Source organism: Hippoglossus stenolepis, chromosome 2 (genome assembly GCF_022539355.2).
Source record: "Hippoglossus stenolepis isolate QCI-W04-F060 chromosome 2, HSTE1.2, whole genome shotgun sequence".
Classification (NCBI taxonomy): domain Eukaryota; kingdom Metazoa; phylum Chordata; class Actinopteri; order Pleuronectiformes; family Pleuronectidae; genus Hippoglossus; species Hippoglossus stenolepis.
The window spans coordinates 2,182,353-2,200,983 of record NC_061484.1 but is presented as its reverse complement, the minus strand read 5'-3'; the positions used below and the strand labels follow the sequence as shown (position 1 = coordinate 2,200,983).

The following is an 18,631-nucleotide window of genomic DNA, read 5'->3' as shown; positions in this document are numbered from 1 at the left end:
TGTATTTGCTGACCGTCACATTAACACCTGAACGCATCATTAGCTGGGAATCATAGGTGAGGGAGAACTTTGAGATGTGCTGGGTCGAGCAAGATGGAGCAAGATGGAGCAGTGGCTGTTAATGACGATGGGAATCAGAAAATCTACCTGAATCATTCAAAACAAACAAGAGGACTCGCAGAAAGTTCTCAAGTGAGTACCAGTCGCTGGGACAGTGCTGGCTCAGAGGACAACCCCAAGCCTGTGCTGTGCGCTGAGATGCGAGCTAACGAGGCCCCGGGGCCATGTAAAGTGCGCCGCCATTTAGAGAGTCTCTGAGCCGGCTACCCGGCCACGTCCCCCCTCTCATTGGGTGAGTTGCAGGTCACGTTACGCGATGTGTGATTCAATATAAAGTATATCGAGATAAACTGCTTGAGGTGTCAGACTGGGGGGAATCCAGTGGTAATGTCAGTTTATGGACATGTGAGAGCGAGCGGGGGGTTTTTTTCGGGGGGGCCTCAAACGCCGCAAGTATATTTGGTTACAACGCAAATGTGATTTTCTTCTTCCTGATATTATTGTTGTGAAATGTAATGTGTAAACAGCAGGACTATATGTTTAACAATCCACTATTTGGACTTAATGTTTTACATTTGTTGCTTTGCTAATTGTTTTCGCTTAAACGTGGATGGATTATTTAAAGTTTTCGAATTGGGCCGCGGCACTCTGAAGTTTGGGAATGTCTGGTCTAGCCCTTTGTATACAGTTCTTTCCTTTCTCTTGTAGATTCCCTGCATGCTGTAAGGATGTGTTCTATTGTTTCTGGTTCTAGACATTGGTCGCAAATACCCGTTGCATGTATTCAAATCATATGAAGTGCACAGTTGTTGCTGTGTTATAGTCTATTGTTGGTGTGATAACATTTTACCTACCTAGCTGCCTGACTGAATACAATAACATTGGTAACATCTTCCCTCTGAAATAACGCCCAAAGTGACGAAGTTCAACAGGTCAAATTTCTGTGTGCAACTAGAGGAGGGCGGGACCTGTGGATACCGCGATGGTTGGAGACGGGCCATGGTGATTGGCTGCCAGTGACAGCGCCGATAAAGATGGAGAACGGACTTACTGATTGGCTGTCAGTGACAGTGGTGTCACGTCAAAGATGGAAACAGAACTTACTGATTGGCTGTCAGTGAAGATGATGTCACGTCAAAGATGGAGAACAGACTTACTGATCTGTCAAGAAATGGTAACTATGAAACGTGATTGGACAATATTAGATTGGGCAATATTCTCTGGGGACCGAACCCTTAGCAGTTTAAATAAGATTTAAACACTTCAAATAAGATTTAAAACAGCCAAGGGCTGTTACTTTGACACCAATTAACTGTCCCAGTCTCTGTATTAGGATGTAATAATGCTGCACTAAGATCTAACAAGGCTAGGAGTGAGGCAAACCTTTCATCTGAAGCTATAAGAAGGTCAATTGTGACTTTTACCAAGGCTGTTTCTGAGGTTTAATTATGGCAAACTTAAAGGATTGTACATGGATAATCAATTACAAGCGTTACTGACACTGTTGTCTTTCCTAACTGTTAAATTCTGCATTTTACAATTATCTAACATGTATAGGAGACTATTATCCGAGCACTCTTTGTAACCCGGCATGCACATGCCCAGTGTGTATGAGTGGTCCCATGATATACCTTTTCAGATGTGTTAGTATGGACAGGGAGTAAAATCGATACAGGGGACAATTACAGCGTTGTTTCCACATTTCTCTTACTTTCCTGCTCCTTGCGTTTTGATGCACTAAATTCATATTTACACTCCTAGCTGCCTAGCTAACTTTAAAATCATCACTTAATTACAGTAAGGTACAGTTGCAGTAGGTGTGATTTGATCACTCAGTCATATGATCAAGTTAAGCTAACTAATAAAACTCAATTAATCAGTGTCACTCAGTGACAGACATAAGATGTTGCTGTCGGTTTACTTGGTTTATTTAGCTAATGCTGAGCATTCATACTGCATCAGCAGCTGCAGCCTCCAAAATCAACATTAAGTTACTACATCACCACTAAAAAAAAAAAAAAAGGATCTTAGGCCCCAGCGAGATTTGAACTCGCGACCCCTGGTTTACAAGACCAGTGCTCTAACCCCTGAGCTATGGAGCCTGTGGTGCAGCAACACATTTCATAAACACATTATAAATTTATCATATTATCACTGTTCAGTAGTTCTCGTGATAGGGGATGAAACTGCAGCGTTGTCACCACATGTCCACAACAAGAAGATGTCGGTGGAGAGAGTGTGACGTTAGAGCCTTTATTAAAACTACATTGATTTGAGTTCTTTCATCCACTAGGTGGCAGCATGCGTCCATCTTGGACAGAGGAGGCTGACTCAAGTACTTCAGGGTAAATTCGGTTTGATTTCACTGCAGCAGGAGTTAATAATAAAAACCCTTCAATCATATGTAACTGCGGTGTGATGGTGGTTCTGACTGGATCTCCAACAGGTCAAACACCGCACATGCAGCAGGAGTGCGTGCTGCTGGAATCAACAGGGGCCCTGACATGAAATGTTTTGGGAGTCTGTCTTTCTATTGGCTGACGGGACTGGGTTACCAGGGGGGTTTCTGGGCGTGGCGCGGAGAAAGAGTCGGGGGGCCGCTGTCCACCATGTCCCCCCGTAGCCCCACATCAAGTGTTCCTACTACCACATGAAGATGGACGCGAATGGATAGCGTTAGGATCAACATGGCGGAGTTTATTTCAACTCGTCGCGGACACATTATTCACCTCCCGTAACTTCCCAGTGTGATTCTGGTCCCGGCTCGGGTTGGATTAGTTTTTATTCTAAAGAGAAATAAGTCATGTGCGTCCACCTGGGGTGAAGGGGAGAGAACGAAGGAGCCATGGTGGAGCCGAAAGATTTGATTCGTGAAGAGGTCTGAGACGGTCCTGGATTCTACTTTAGAGGAGAGAGGACCCAGACTTTCATCTGAACAGGTGAGTGTCGGCTCATTTCTGTGCAGTGGTGACAATCCATGGTTGGAGTCATTAAATGGATGTGTACATAGACTAACTACCATAGAAACCAGTGTATCAACACTAAACAACTAGTACCAACACTGTAGTAAATAATGACATATGAAGCTGACATGGGAATAAACGTTAATAATATGAATAATAACACCGTAAAGCGTTGCCATGGGCCCAGATGTGCATTGACCAGTTTGTGTGTAATAGAAGCCTGCGGTGTTGTGCTCATGTTCCCGGGATCCAGACCAGTCGAACCGGTTCTGGTCTCTCCCAGACTGGGAGTCGTTACAGTGGATCTGAGGTTGCGCTGTTGGAAGCCGCGACTTTCTCAACACTTCGTCTGCGCTAAACAACGAGATAAACACCTATTGTAGCTGTGGAGGCTAATGTCGGGATTTCCACGCCGATAAACGTGTAGTTTCTGCTCCGCAAGAAGGAAACAAGACAAGTGTCCGTGCTTATTTTCGCCGCAGCGAGGAGGTTTCTTCCACCGTGTCCGGACCAACACAGGCCGCCGCTGGAGACCGACGACCCGCTGGAGAAGCTAACAGTGTCTGGAGCAAGAGGCAGCGAAACCCAGCCTCTTCAGGCCGCTCTATTGTCCATTTTGTTCGCGACTGGTCTTGAGCTCGTATTACGGTGTTTTAAAACAGACCGTGGCCTCCCGCTCTCCCCGGCCGTGCCAGGAGCTCGACTCTCCGCAGAAGAATGCACCGCTTCCTCCCGGAGTTAGCTCAGCCGCGGCTCCATGTAAGAAACCTGGCTTTGTTTTAGCTCCGGGGTGCAGTCGGCCTGTGTTCAGTAATCACGAGGCTGACAGACAGTCACACACAGAGAAAGGGCCATAATAAAACACACATATCAGATAAAAGGAGTATTGTGTTCTAATGACACCTGGTTCCTGTGTGGTTTGGCCTCAGTCTCCGGCAGTCAGGCTCTGTTTTGTCAAACAAGCCCCCCGCTCATCTCTGAGGGTCTCAGCGATTCTACAAGCTAACGACGCGGTGCGTTTTCTGGTGTTTCACCGTGTGTCTTCTCCTCCAGGGCCAACAATAACAACATGCTTCTGGCCTCTGCCGTGGTGGTGTGGGAATGGCTGAACGAACACGGCCGGTGGCGGCCCTACAGCCCCGCCGTCTCCCACCAGATAGAGGCGGCCATACGGAGCAGCGACCCCCGCGGAGGGAGCGTGGTCCTCGGCCAGGTGGACAACCGGCTCTCGCCCTACATCATAGACCTCCAGTCCATGCACCAGTTCAGACAGGACACAGGTAAGACGAGGGGAGGGGGGTGAAGCTGGATGTGATGAAGGTGGAGAGGGAGGATGCTCTCTCTCAGGATTACATGTTTGCTTCTTATTCACGATGCAGGGCCATAAAACTTCCATAATGGCATAGAAGAGTGGAATGCTGTCATGGCAACTTAGTGTACCCTGCTTCATTGAACAATGAGTTTTCAGTTTGTGTGTTGTTTACTTGTGATCACCTCTGTTGGGCTCTTCCTGTGCACTCTGCTCTGCCTGGACCTCTCATATGAAAACATTAGATGATTATGTGTGATTCAGTTAATCTGATCATAGCTTAACACATATACTTACATGCATATAGGTTGAAACTAATAGGGAAAGATGTAGACTGCAATGTACCATGTTTGGTTATTTTCAGTGCAGCTACATTGAAGTTTGATTAGGCTCATCAACTTACAGTATACAGAGGACATGTATCAGGGGACAGGGGATCCGTTTTGATAGAAACGGCAAAACCCATTACAAGTTTTCTATGCTGATCCAGTGACTTGTCTAGGTGGCAACAGTGCTGTTGTCAGCAAAATCAGTGGAGAGATTAGCACAGACTGATTAGTGAACAACCAAATCCTCAGTGGTTTCCACCAATTAAACGTGAGCCGCATTAACATTCATAACAGAAACGTTTACGTTATAAGTATAAGTTGGCCCCAACACACAGTCGTCATAAAACAAAGCCATAATACCAGCCAATGATAACATGGTTGTTTTAGTGTTAGTCCATGTCTGTTTACCTGTGATAGTGGGCTCCAGCTTTGTAACTTCAATGGTTTGAGTTCGTCTCTGTATCTGTTCTCAGCAGTAACACATAGTGGTTGGATCATTTTCAATGGACATGGAAATATTGTTTTACTTTTGATACTATTCATCCAGGTCAAATAAGATCCCATCCTTATATGTCTTATAAGATGTACATTATATATAAGGTCAAAAGACCTTGGACTGGAAATAACATCATTGATTACAAGCACAGTTGCATTCAGGGCCTGATATGTTAAAGATAATTCTTAGATTATTTAGATGTAAGAATTCTGTGTTGCACTGACATCACTTATAGGCACGAGATAAAGTGTTGTTCACTTGTTTTTTTCAAAGTAAATCTGGCATTGGTGCAACAGCTTTTCAATGGTTTAGACTTATGTGTGGAAATTCTTTCAGAGGGTGGGTGGATTGGGTTGAGAGCCAGCAGCATGATGATGTGAGGCAGCTGCAAATGACCATTGCACCACTGATCACCACTTAGCAGCATTCTTTAGCTCTTATCCATGGGCACTACACACATGCACGCACACATACACACAGGCGCAGAGCAGCTGCACACAGGTCACATGAAGTAAAGAAACTGAGACCATGATGCTCTGGAAAGAATATTTCAGGCCCAATGAACAGAGAGTTCACTTGAGTTCTCCTCCCTCTGTCACTCGGCTAACTATCTCCCCCAATTTCTGCCTGGGGTCTCTCGTCCTTTTGCCACTGTTCCACTCTCTTGTAGAAGTGTTTAGTTTCATCAATACTCGAAAGTCCTGACGATTTTTCAGTTTCGGCTTCGACGTGAGAGATAGAAAGATATGAGTGTATGTTGTGGGGGTGTTGCCAAAGGAGTGAGATAATTGGGGAGTCTTCTGTATTCCGTCCATCTCCCTCCCCGTCTTTCACTCCTCCACCATTGTTGGATTTTGTTGAACAGATGTGAGCTACTCCATTGTGGCTGTGAGACATACACACACACACACACACACACACACACACACACACACACACACACACACACACACACACACACACACACACACACACACACACACACACACACAAGAGGGGACAGTCTAAGGGTTCTGAGAAGCAGACCAGCCCCCAGAGGCAGAGGGGGGGTTTAGGTTTGGGGTCCGTGGTTTTGTCAAGTTCACGTCAGTGGAAGATGAAGGGAAGAAGGAAATACAAAGAATGAAAAAGAGAGCAGTCACAGATAGAGTTGTAAACTGGTGGCTATTTCCACTTGGGGTCCAGTTTTAGGTTGTCAAAGTACCTGCATATGCCATGGCCTGATGCGCAAGTGTCTTTTTCTTCAATTTTTCTATCCTATTCTTCTATTTCTATTTTCTATTTTACTAGCGTCTTTGAATTTGAACATAGCAGGGTTCTCATTTATAATCCAGCACAGATAAAACAACATGCATAACAAATACCACTTAACATGTATGTGATCACTGCTGAGTTTGATTCGAGGGAGAAAGCCATGCATGACACTACCAAAGGCGAAGATTGGTTTGAGCAAGTTGTTTTGGCTGAAATCAAGCTGTGTCATCATCATAACCCTAACCCTACCGTCTGACATCACACACCTCACATAACACAGATTATGCCTAAATAAGTCAAAGACACACAAAAAAAGGAAAGGCTTGAATCATAAGCAATAGGTACATTTTCAACAATAAACATATGGGGACAGAGACACATGCAAAAAATAACATAACATAAAACATTTTCAATAATTCAATATGGCCCACTAAGGATGTTATCAAAATTGAAATTGCCCTACAGGCAAAAGGTTTCTCACCCCGGCAACAGATGAACAGGGAAACTACAACAGTAGATTAATTTTCTGTTCCTTATTGCTCTAGAACTTCAGTCACACTTGAGGTTCTTTTCATTTTCAATTCCTTTGTACAGAAATAATTTGTCCAAATATATATCTAAATTTGAAACAAAAATGTAATATCGAGGAAAAGATGGTCTCCTCCCTTATTGATGTTTAATTAACTGACTGAAGTCACATAAACTCCTGTTCTTATAAAACAGTAACTGGGTGAAGATACGATTAAACCTGAGTTGTTGACGATGTATGATCCTAAAGATCACATTAATGGACTGGACTTAGAAATTAGTTCCATACGGTTGGCAAATCTCTAACCCTCTTCGAACCGACTAAATCCAGCCCATTTGATGACACTTCGAACGAATGACAGATGCAAAAATGGAAAAAAACTAATATCTCAGGATGAGAAAGCAGGGCCGAAAACGCAGACAAAGGAGTCAAAAGTGTTTGACATGCTGTAAACAAAAACACATGATCTCCGCAACAGAATCAATACATCATAGCTTCTGCCTTCTGCACCACCCCTGACCTGAATCATGGGGAGTATTTGTTGCTTTTGTAAATGCGTCTGACCGGAGAACCTCCCGCTGCATTGTTCATATGTGAAAGGAAACTTCTAGATAAAAGACACCATGTTTGAAGACAGCCTTGGACTGTAACTTCCAAACAGAAGGTCTTGATATTTTAAATGAAACAAGCTTACAAAAAGGATTTTTTGGACATTTTAGTACAAATTTGGAGAAACATATTAAAACAGTTAAAACTTGAAATGAAACCGACTTGTCATCGCTTTCTTTGAAGGGCATTGTCCAAAGTCTGAAGGCATCTCTTTTTCCTGCTCTACAGCATGTTCCTCCACTCATTCCAGCTGGTCCTGCTGAAGGAGACACATTCCCAGACCCCCACAATGCCCTGGGGCATCAGGGTCATCATATAGGGGGGTAGGGTTTGGATTTGGGGACTCCCTAGAGACGAAGGGGAGGAGGTGGATTGTGCTAGAGAGGGGGAGGCTCTGGAGCCAAACATTAGCCCTGACTGTGTTTACATTCTCAATGAAACCAGGTTACAGGGACAAACCAGGTTATGACTTTAAATCACAGAACAAGTTTAGTGTCAGTCCTGGCGATCCAGAAGGAGTGCTTCCTCACTCACAACCAAGATGGGTCAAAGCCTGTCCTCCTGTGCATGTTGATGTAACAGCAGGGGAGCAGCCAGTGCTCTGCTCAGGACTAGCTTCTCTGTCATCAGCAGAGGAGCTGCTAGCAGCTTTACCACTGTCGCCAGACTGTCCTTTAAGAAAACTGGGGTGATTTGGTATGACCTTAAGATGTTTGGTGTCAACATCTGTGCCTCTTTGGTTTGAGATGACAAGTAATCTACTGTCTCTGATTGTTGTGTGTGAGGAGGGGTAAAGACAGTCCAACTTCCAAGGGTCCTACAAGGCAGTTGTAGGGGAAACACTGTTGAACTGCTGTAATGCTGGTGCCAGGTGCCCTCTATATGTTTTTATACTGACTGAAAATAGAGTGTATCAAAGACCAAAAGCTAGGGATACATTTTTGATCAGTTTCATTATTTATTCTTTGGTTGTATGGTTCCTGATTCTAAGTTTAAATTATTTGTATAAAGTGATCTTGTGCACTGTTTAGGGGCAGCAGAACAGCTGGAAATATGTCTGATATACCACCGTTCCATGTTTTTATAGCCATAGCCATCATAGCATCATTGCTGCTCCCTTATTTCTATCAGACATTTCTTATGTTTACATACTTCAAACATTGACTTTTGACCTTTCCATTATGTTAAAAACAGTTTATTGTAATCAGTGTTGTAAATATTGTAATTCTGTTGATGAGCTCAGCCATATGCGGCATCTATTCTACTTCTCTCCATCCTGGGAGAGGGATCCTTCACATGTGGCTCTCTCTGAGGTTTCTACGTCCCCCCCCACCCCCCACCCCCTTAATAGGGTGTGGAGATCACGTTTTTTGTTTACAGTACAGCACATACAGCCCCTTCAGAGGATGTCACGGTATTCTCTGGAGTTCAGTGTGTAGCTTAAAGCAGCTGAAGTGCAGTATTCACTCTCTGGAGCTCTGGTCAGTTCTTCATTAACCCTTAGGGAAATAACTACAGAGTTGGCTGATTTTGTCTTTATCACTAAGTGTGACCTCTTTTACACTACACATTTGACCCACTAGGAATAAAGTATAAAGTATTGATTTTGTTTTAGCCTAATACATATGTGTGGCTCTTTGTGTTTATATAAATATTTAACATTGAAGAACTTTGACATTTTGTTAATTAAATAAATAGTTTTTTTAGAGAGGTGTTACTATATCTAAAAGGAAAGCATTTAAAAAAAGATAACATTGTACGTGGATTTGACTGGTATTTAGCTATTTTCTTTTCCAGTTTACCTTGTGGAACTCGTAGGTCGGTCCCTTTATCCGTTTGTCCTAAAGCCTTGTTTTTTGGTTTTACTTCCTCTGGTCCATCTGATCTGTCCCCCTCTATCTCTTTCTCTGTTTCTTTGCCTTTCTCTCTGTCACACTCTGAAGCTGAAAATTGACCCTGAACCCAAAACTCAGGGGACTGGACTCTTTCAGGGTGAGACAGAGTAGAGACGAAGGGGGAGAGAGAGCTGAAACAAGTAGGCAGCATGACAGAGTCGGAGGTGACGGGGCAAAGACAGTGTGGAGAGGGCCACAGAAAGTTATACAGTGAGGTGGGAGGCAGATGCATGAGAAGTTGTCATACATATAATATGAATTACTCTCATTATCTGATCAACATTTATTCAACAAATACACTGAAATCACACCGTTCCTTGACTGAGTAGAACTAACCTAGCTTTAAGTTAGCTGACTGGGTCCTGTTTTGTATGTGGACACATCATAAATCACCAGGAAACAGTGGGAAGGAAATTCAGAGGAAGGAAGATGAAAGAGAGGAAGAGGTCATACAGCCTTTTCTCTCTGAGTTGTTGTGAAACTCTGCGTGTCGAGTTACTGTTACTGTGAGGCCTCTGGGGGGACATCACTTACTGCCTGCTCCACAACACACTAACACACACAGCGACACATACGCTAGCAGCAGACCTACAGCACATGAAAGCATCACACTGTATGAACAAAGATTCCCTCAAAGTATCTTAGCTTGGCATTCTTCACTTGAAACACATCAAGCCCAAAGTCAACCACCTATATCTATTGCCTGAGCATTAGCTGTAACTTTACACTTTACCCAGGTCCACAAATTCATTACACACAATTATCTAATTCTTTGAAGCTTTTCGACCCCAAAATATCAGGATTTCCAAAGCAAACCATGATTACAACTGTGGCTGTGTCATATTCCAGAAGTTGGAACGAGAAGATGAGGAAGGCAACAAAGAATATGAGACTACTGTTTACTTTCAATGTGCAGCTCCCTAGTTAGTGATGGGTCCTTAATTACAAATATTCTGCTCAACAGCGGAACCAGTTCAAGAACCAAAGCTGCTTTGGTGTTATGGAGGTAAACGATAGAGAGAGAGAGACCAACCCATTCTATGATATGTTAGCTTTACCTGGCAGTGTTTGCACACATAATGTTTAGTAGCACATGCAAATTCAAAGATCATGGCTTTGCATCTTTGTATAGCATCTAATGCTACAGTGCTACACACGTTTTAACAAAGCCTTGTAATAACACGCTCTTCTTTTGTTGTAAAATAGGAGCATTTTAGTCCCAGGCGCCAGTAAAAAGAAGGGAAAGTACATTTTGTTATGTTATCATTTTTATAATTGAATTCAATTTGAACTAAATAAAAGTCTTAAAATCTCGATGCATTCCTATTCCATCCAATCATGACCCATCCCTAACACACGCACACACACAGGATTGCCTGTGACTGATGACTTTCATGTGATATGGTTTAGAGGGTCTCACAGACTAGCAGATCTAAAATTTGAATGTGTGTTTCATAGATGGGTAGACATACAGACAGATTGGTTGATCGATCTAATCTGACCTGTAAATCATATTCAGTAAATACTGAAGTAACATCAGCAAATGCCTGGAGCAGTGATTCGTTTTCTGATTGTACTCACTAAATTTCATGTTGTTCAGTTTACTTGTCATGAGGAGTACAGCCCCATGAAAACTATTGTAAAACAGTCTTCTGTGGCTGTGGAGGCAGCTTTTTAAAGTAAAGTAAAATAACCCAGATGGCTCGTGAATTCAGAAAATTGCCAGCATGTGTTGCAAACTAGACTGTGGTGTATGAAAGAAGTTTTTAATGGGCTTGTGGGCTTTTAAGTGATGTTTGTAATTCTGACCATTAGATTGTTTTTCAAAGTGTCTGATGTGACTTACAGCCACATCTATCTCATTGTATTCTTCTTATTGCTGTTTTTATTTTCATTTACAAAGTATGTGTCTAGGTAGCTAGCGATGTAAGAAAATGATGTACCCATCGGGGCTATAACTTTTAATCAGAAATTCAATATTGAATTTGAGGAATTGGTTCAAAGTCTGGAAATATTCCTTAAACAGCAATTTACTGAAGAGTCCCCACACTCTGATCAATTTGTCAGCGTTTCTAATAAAAATTGGATTGGAGCCTTTTTTAATTTTAAGGTCAATGTTAGATTTATTCATTTTAACCTGGGTTTAGAAATGCATCCATTTCACATCTTTTCTATATAAACATACTGATGTGGTGTTAGTAACAGACAAAATGAAAGAAAAGAGAGAGTGACAGCATCAGACAACAGGAGGGCGAGATAGAAAGATGAACCAAGCAAGATGGAAAGAAGTTTAGCCTTTGTCACTTAGGGTCAGCTTGACCCTTTAAATTATGAGTCTCCTTTATCTACTCTTTTAGCTCATGCTTTTACCTCATCTCTCGGCTCTCTCTCCTCACTCCATCTTCTCTGTATCTGAGAGCACTGAGTGGAGAAGGGAGTTAGAGGTCAAGGGATACTATTGTGGGGGCTCTAACTTAATGTTAGGAGAATAACAGCAATTTCAGCTCATCTGCCCCAGGCTGGGTTCAGGTTAGGACAGAAACTGTATCACGTCAAGTTTTAGGCTGGAAAAGAAATGGGCAGAAAGTGAGGATAATCTTGTTATTTTTCTGATGGTGGAAACAAAGTCACAAAGGATTGAGGTCATAATACATGTTTATGTGTGTTCCATTACTCATAACTTTTAGATAGGGGACCTATATTTGTTAACGCACTGGGGACTTGTCTTCGTTAAGGGAAAAAAGTGCAATGTTATAACAGCTCGACTAAATACCGCACTGGTTGTCGCTTTGTGTCTTTATTGTGACTAACATTAAATGGCAAATCTTCAAGGGGTCCACACAAAGACAACAACAAATCAATCAAAGAATCATTGTAATCATAAAACAAAACCAAATTGCTAAAAATATTTTAAATGGTTTTACATATGAAACAACAAAAACTAGTTATCTTAAATGACAACAGATATTATGTAACAAAAAGAAAATCAATATTTGAAACATTGAATGAACTCCTCTAACTGGGCATGAAACTGCTTCAGTGGAGGCTGTTTCAGTTTACTGCTATTTTAACATAAATTGTATTTACATATTTAAATGTGGCACTGCAGTAACAACGAACCCTTTGGGAAATTTACACACTACAACAGCTAGTTAAAACTCAGTGAGGAAATAGCCTGTTAGTATCTATTGATTTTTATCTCAGAGTGAGTCTGAGAATTAATTTGGTTGAGGTCTGGAAAGTTTGCTGGTGGAAGAAGTGAAGTATGTGGACTTACAACACGTGAAGAGTGCATAGATCTACAGGAGGCGAAGCCAGGTTCATTCTTTCTAACCACATGCTGACATGGAGAAAGTAACATGGAAATTTAATACACTGCGGAGAGAGTGTCCAGAATTGGCAGAACGTAGAGGAAGTGCACACTTGTCTCAAAAGCTGAATTTCCCAGAGTCATTGATCTTGATCTTGATTTTAGGAGAGTAGCATAAAGGCCATCCTGCCATGCATGAAACAGCAGCCGAACCTTAAATGTGCTCGCCGGCTGGTCAGTCCGCAGCCATGTGTGGGTATGTGTGTGTTTCTGTGTGCGGGGAGGGGTCAGTGGCAGAGAGAACAATAAAGACCAGATGGCCTGTCTCTCTCTCCACCTGCCCCAGGCCTCTTTGTCCTCTCTCATACACTTCACACACTTTAATTTCCCCGACTGCTCCCTGTATTTCCCATGTTTCCCTTTGCCTTTAGATCTTTTCCAAACGTGGTGACAATTGTTTCATCTTTCAGATATTCCACAATTCCTTTAGCTCAAGTGTGTATTTTCTTGGTTACAATACAGAGCTTACAACTATTTTCTATAGGTGGATGAATGATACAATATGGTTTCAGTTTAAAACCTCTGCATGCACATACGAATATTGTGTTTGACCAATGCACAGAACCACACCTAGACACATGCATTTGATTCCGACTGATACCATGTGAAAGCAACAGCAGCATGTTGTGACAGAGTTAACATAGAACGGGTGTGGTACTGTGAGAACAAAGCACGATTAAGGCCTTTGACATATTTCTGTTTGCTGTGTACAACACACACAGATACATGCTGCACTGGTTGTCACTTTGCGACAATTCATCTACTGCACTATATGTACTGTATGGAATGGATGCACCTATTCAACTTCTTCTCTTTCAATACCAAAAGCACTCAACCCTACAGCTGTAATTCTCAGAGCCACTAACACCTCTTTTTATCAAATAAGTGTTGGTTTGTAGAAAAGGGGCACAGGCTAGCATAACTACATCTAACTAATCTATCTAATAATTCCAGAAATCTCTTTCAATCCGTCTGTTTCTGTGTATGTGTGTATGTGTGTATGTGTGTATGTGTGTATGTATGTGTGTATGTGGCTTGTGTATCATGAGAACTGTGCATCTTATCGGCTTCACACTTGCCGTGTGTATTGCTAAGGGCCCAAGGAAGCACAGTGTCTAATTAGGTGTGATTTGGACATGTGATCTGTATGTATCTGGTTGATATGAATAGAATTTGAATAAGCAGATGACCAGCTGTGGTGCAGCTTCAGGGTTTTGTGGTCTTTATTTGCAGTGGCACAATTAGTGCTGTCAGTGCACTAGTTTATATAAACACACCATTACAGAAATTCAAGATTTCATTTGAGGGATTGGTCCAAAGTCTGGAAATATTTCTTAAAGAGCAATATACTGAAGAGTCCCCACACTCTGACCAATTTGTCGGTTTTTCTAACCAAAATTGGATTGTTGACTTTTTAAGGTGAATGTTAGATTTATTCATTTTAACCTGGGTTTAGAAATGCATCCATTTTTACCATCTTTTCTGACAAAATTTTGTCCTGATTGTTGAAACACATTCACTCGCTCACACACAAACAGATTCTCTTTGCTTGCTAACTGAATGGGATAACAGTTGAGAATGATTCGCGAGAAGAGTGTTAAGGTTATAAAGTTGCTGCCCACAGATCAATTAATCTACTGCACTACACTATATGGACTGTAAGGATGCACCCATTCAACTTCTGATCTTCAAATACCAATTCTTATATCCCAGTTCATGCTATTTTGGTATCTGATATTGATCACCATCCAATGCCACAGATCTGTTTTTTCAGGTTGTCACTGGGTTCTTTTTCATTTATGTTAACATGAGGAGAGGGATTGCTGTGGCACCAAAAACTGAGTTGGCGGAGCACCATGACTTGAATGTGCCTGATGTGAAACATAATTCTAAAACACACTAAGCCAATAAAATGGTACATGACCTGATTTTACCCAGTTTACTATTATCAGTACTTTAAATGACAGTATTCTATTTCCTGAGGTGTGTGTGTGTGTGTGTGTGTGTGTGTGTGTGTGTGTGTGTGTGTGTGTGTGTGTGTGTGTGTGTGTGTGTGTGTGTGTGTGTGTGTGTGTGTGTGTGTGTGTGTGTGTGTGTGTGTGTGTGTGTGTGTGTGTGTGTGGCACTCTGCCTTTACCTCCTGCAGGCATTGCATGCCAGCTAGTTTTAGCTTTCATAGTGACAAAAGGACAAGAAGCATGGCTGCTAATACAAGCGTTTGTCAGGATGCTGCCTTGCACTCAACTCCGCAGAGGGACCTGAACTTTATCCCAACATATTTAGTTTAGTATGACTCCAGCTGTAATGACGTTTTCATCACTACGAGTGCTTCCCCACAAACTAAGCACACAGACTTGAACATATTTCTGTATCAAAGTGTCACTGCCGTGCAGGGATACAGATGTGTAAATAAATGTTGTAATAATTCAATAGCACAACTGCGAATAATAGTGAGAATACACTAATGGAAAAATAATCCCATTAATGTGCTAAGTCAGTAGTGACTAACTCAGCCTCAGTGTTCACAACCCAAGTTATTATAGCCATACTCTGTAGATTCAATGTCAAGCCTTGATAATACACACACTTACATGCACACACATACATACAAAGCATCCTGAAGTCAAGGGTTGATGCCATGATAAGAGACAAAAGCAGCTTGTCCTCTTTGTGATAAGACCTTGGCCTGATTGTCCTGTACAGAACACAAAGCTAAAGCTTCATGCACACAAAATCCACGTATGCTATTTGACAGTCATTTTGAGAAGCACATCTCCCTTTTCCCATTATGGCTCTTTCTTTATTCATGTACGTATGAAGAGAATATCCCTTCTGTGATCAATAAAGAGGAGCATTATTCCTTTTATTATTAGTATAATGGAGAGGGTTATAAAAGAGCACCCAGTCCTCCTGGACTGGAAACCTCTAATAGATGGTGGTTTTCAGCTGTTTGTCTCCACAACAAGTCCCTGAGGTAAAGTCGTTCTCTGAGGACGGGAATCAGAGTGAAACTAAAAGGAATATGCGACATCTAAATCTGCACATCATGGCAGCTTTTCATTAATAATAACAAGCTCCAAAATGGTATCTTTTCTTCAATGGTAAATGGTCTGTATTATTTTCTAGTCTTGATGACCACTCAAAGCGCTTTGCAGTACAGTTTATTGCCATTCACCCATTCACACACACACATTCATACAGGGCATCTATGGTCAGCAGTTTTTAATATGAGGGGTTCAGCTTCTTGCCCATGGACACTCCGGCATGCAGGTAGGGAAGACCGGGATCGAACAATATTAATAATAATAATACATCTTAGTTGTATAGCTCTTTTAACAATGCTCAGAGACACTTTACAGTATTACAAAAACAAAGCACATAAAAAAACTAACAATATAAATAACACATTGGAAATAAGATACACGTCATTATAAAATCACTTTCTGTAAATGCATATTAATAAGCTCCTTTCATATAATAAGCATAAAACTTTCTCGAAACAATTATTCTCTCTACTTCATCATATTGACCCTCACAGGTGCAGCCCTCACACACACCGTGGTTGTGTCCCTATAATCCTGTAATGTCGTCATTCTGATGATTATTTATGTTTAGTGCTAAAAGATGTGACACATTTGGCATACAGTGCTGGAGTTATTGTGGAGTAAACAAACCTTTGAGGAATAACATTATTTTATAGTCTGGAGCTGCCTCAGTCTTCGGTCTCAGAACGGACTCACTCACTGTAGTAATCAATGGGTCGAGTATAGATGATGATGTAATCAGTGGAGGGCGGAAGTGTTGAAACTGGTTTAAATAGCCGCCCATACAGGACTCTCTAAGACATAAAGCTGACACACACACAATTTCACTCGTCAACACTACACGTGGCATTCTATTGGCCGGGAAGTTTGACTTGTTGCACCAAAAAATTCAAAGTGCAGAAAAAATAAAAACTAAGAGCAGAGGTGAAATCTGAGAGTAGACGTTTCACATGCACACAGAAACAGCACGAGGAGAGGCCGGAGCACAGGAAATATTTGAGTGTGAGAGCATTCCAAAATCTGCGCGTGAAATCAATAAGTCATGCTCTCAAACTGAAAGACCATGCTCTTGAATACAATAGGGAAAAACTCATAAAGTAGAAAAGTAAAAAAATGTCATGTCCAAACTCCCATGTTTGTTTGTTTGTTTTGGCTTCAAGCTAATTTCCTGGCTGCATCTGTACCATGCTGCAGAACATAAAGCACTGTTCAAATGAGGACAAGGAGGGCGATATGTGGCAAAAAGAAATAGGCGATATAAATAATGCGAAAATGCTTTTTGTGTCATTACACAATATACAGTATATTGTTATATTGCACCACCAGACTGTACAACACAATAAACAATTCAGTGAGTGATAATTCAGTTTTAATTATTCACCCTCTCACTGTCTCTATCCACGAAACAAATGCAGCCCACATCTATTGAACCACTCCTCTTGATGTCTGTGTGCCCATGCCCCTCTGCCAATATCAGAGCTTTGTACTCGTCTCTCTACTTTTTCTCTCTCGCTCTCTCTCACACACAAACACACACACACACACACACACACACACACACACACACACACACACACACACACACACACACACACACACACACACACACACACACACACACACACACACACACACCTTCCTCTCCTTGTCCTGGCATTGACTGAATAGCCCATTACCCCTGGAGAAAGAGGTGGTTTGTGGTTGGTTGGTCGAGGGACCCTCCTCCCATCCCTCTGTCCCACAGGGAGACAGAGAGACATTGTTGTGTTCTGGATATACAGTATATTTGTGTTTTTAATTATTCATTCAGCTGTGTTTATTTTGTTTAGCCTTGTTTGTGCCTTTGTCAATAATAGGTTGGACTGGAAGTTAAAACACAAGTATGTGAATTTGTGAATGTGAAATAAAGAGCAAAGTTGATGAAGTGTTGTGAACTATTTAACTCACCACTTAGGACCACAAGGCTGGCAACCCCCACTGTTGACACTATCGTGGTGGATGTGTTCACCCACTCACCCAAGTAGTTAAATAGTTCAATTAAAATCCTGCATCCATTTAGAAAGGCTGCATCATGGCTTACGTATCTTCAAGTGCTTTTTCATACATGAAGTTTTTTACTTAATTTTCATCACATTGAAATGCATGGAAATGGGATTTCTTTGTGGACCTGGTATTGTGAGCCTCCTGATGTACGAATATGTTATCGAAGTGGAGCAGAGGGAGGTTGTTACTGCAGCTTTGAGCTATGCATTGTTGTTCAGCTCAATGATTTCATCAGCTGGTCCCAGACTTTAAGTCTTAACAAATGTGTTCTCTTCTTTTGTGTACTTCTCTTTTACCGAAACCTCTCACCAACTGCCTGAAGGGGTTTTGCAAACTTTCCACAATATTCAGTCATAGCAGGATTGTTTTGATGCAGAGTAGGAATGCGCTCGGACCTCGTGAAGACCTGGTATTCACATGTGTTTTTTGTGATCCGATCACAAGTGGACAGCTCTAAGTACAGGTGTGAACGCACTCAGATCGGATAGTGATATGATCACGTCAGGCCACATTTGGCGGTGGTCTTGGTCACATGTGGCCACAATCTTTGAGGAGTGTGAACGCGAATGTGGTCCTGGCCACATTGAAGGACCGCCTACAAGCACAAATATTCTGAGTGAGGTTTCAGCTTCTTACCTATCAGCTCACTCACCACTTAACCTATCAGAGACTTTGTCTCTGTCAGATTGTGGTCTAATGGAAGCTGCTTGTTGTGAACCCAACTCTTGAT

General features: G+C 41.9%; 1 protein-coding gene, 1 long non-coding RNA gene and 1 other non-coding gene across 4 annotated transcripts in view; 2 read left to right on the top strand and 1 right to left on the bottom strand.

Moving 5' to 3' along the window:
- Positions 1 to 27: 27 nt before the first annotated feature.
- Positions 28 to 2,473, top strand: LOC118119662. Its single transcript, XR_004698116.1, has 3 exons — positions 28 to 352; positions 1,016 to 1,234; positions 2,354 to 2,473. It is a non-coding gene; the product is annotated as an uncharacterized LOC118119662 (long non-coding RNA).
- Positions 2,090 to 2,162, bottom strand: trnat-ugu. The gene has a single exon. It is a non-coding gene; the product is annotated as a tRNA-Thr (tRNA).
- Positions 2,474 to 2,514: 41 nt separating the features above from the next.
- Positions 2,515 to 18,631, top strand: part of LOC118119652 (E3 ubiquitin-protein ligase DTX1) — a 32,942-nt gene continuing 16,825 nt past the window's right edge. The window contains exons 1-2 of one of the 2 annotated variants that reach the window (XM_035173780.2): positions 2,515 to 2,999; positions 4,077 to 4,303. In XM_035173780.2, the coding sequence (XP_035029671.1) occupies positions 4,093 to 4,303 (211 nt within the window). In that variant the 5' untranslated portion in view covers positions 2,515 to 2,999; positions 4,077 to 4,092. Of the gene's footprint in view, positions 3,000 to 3,314; positions 3,783 to 4,076; positions 4,304 to 18,631 lie in introns of those variants that run through there. The other variant, XM_035173770.2, reaches the window with a different exon arrangement.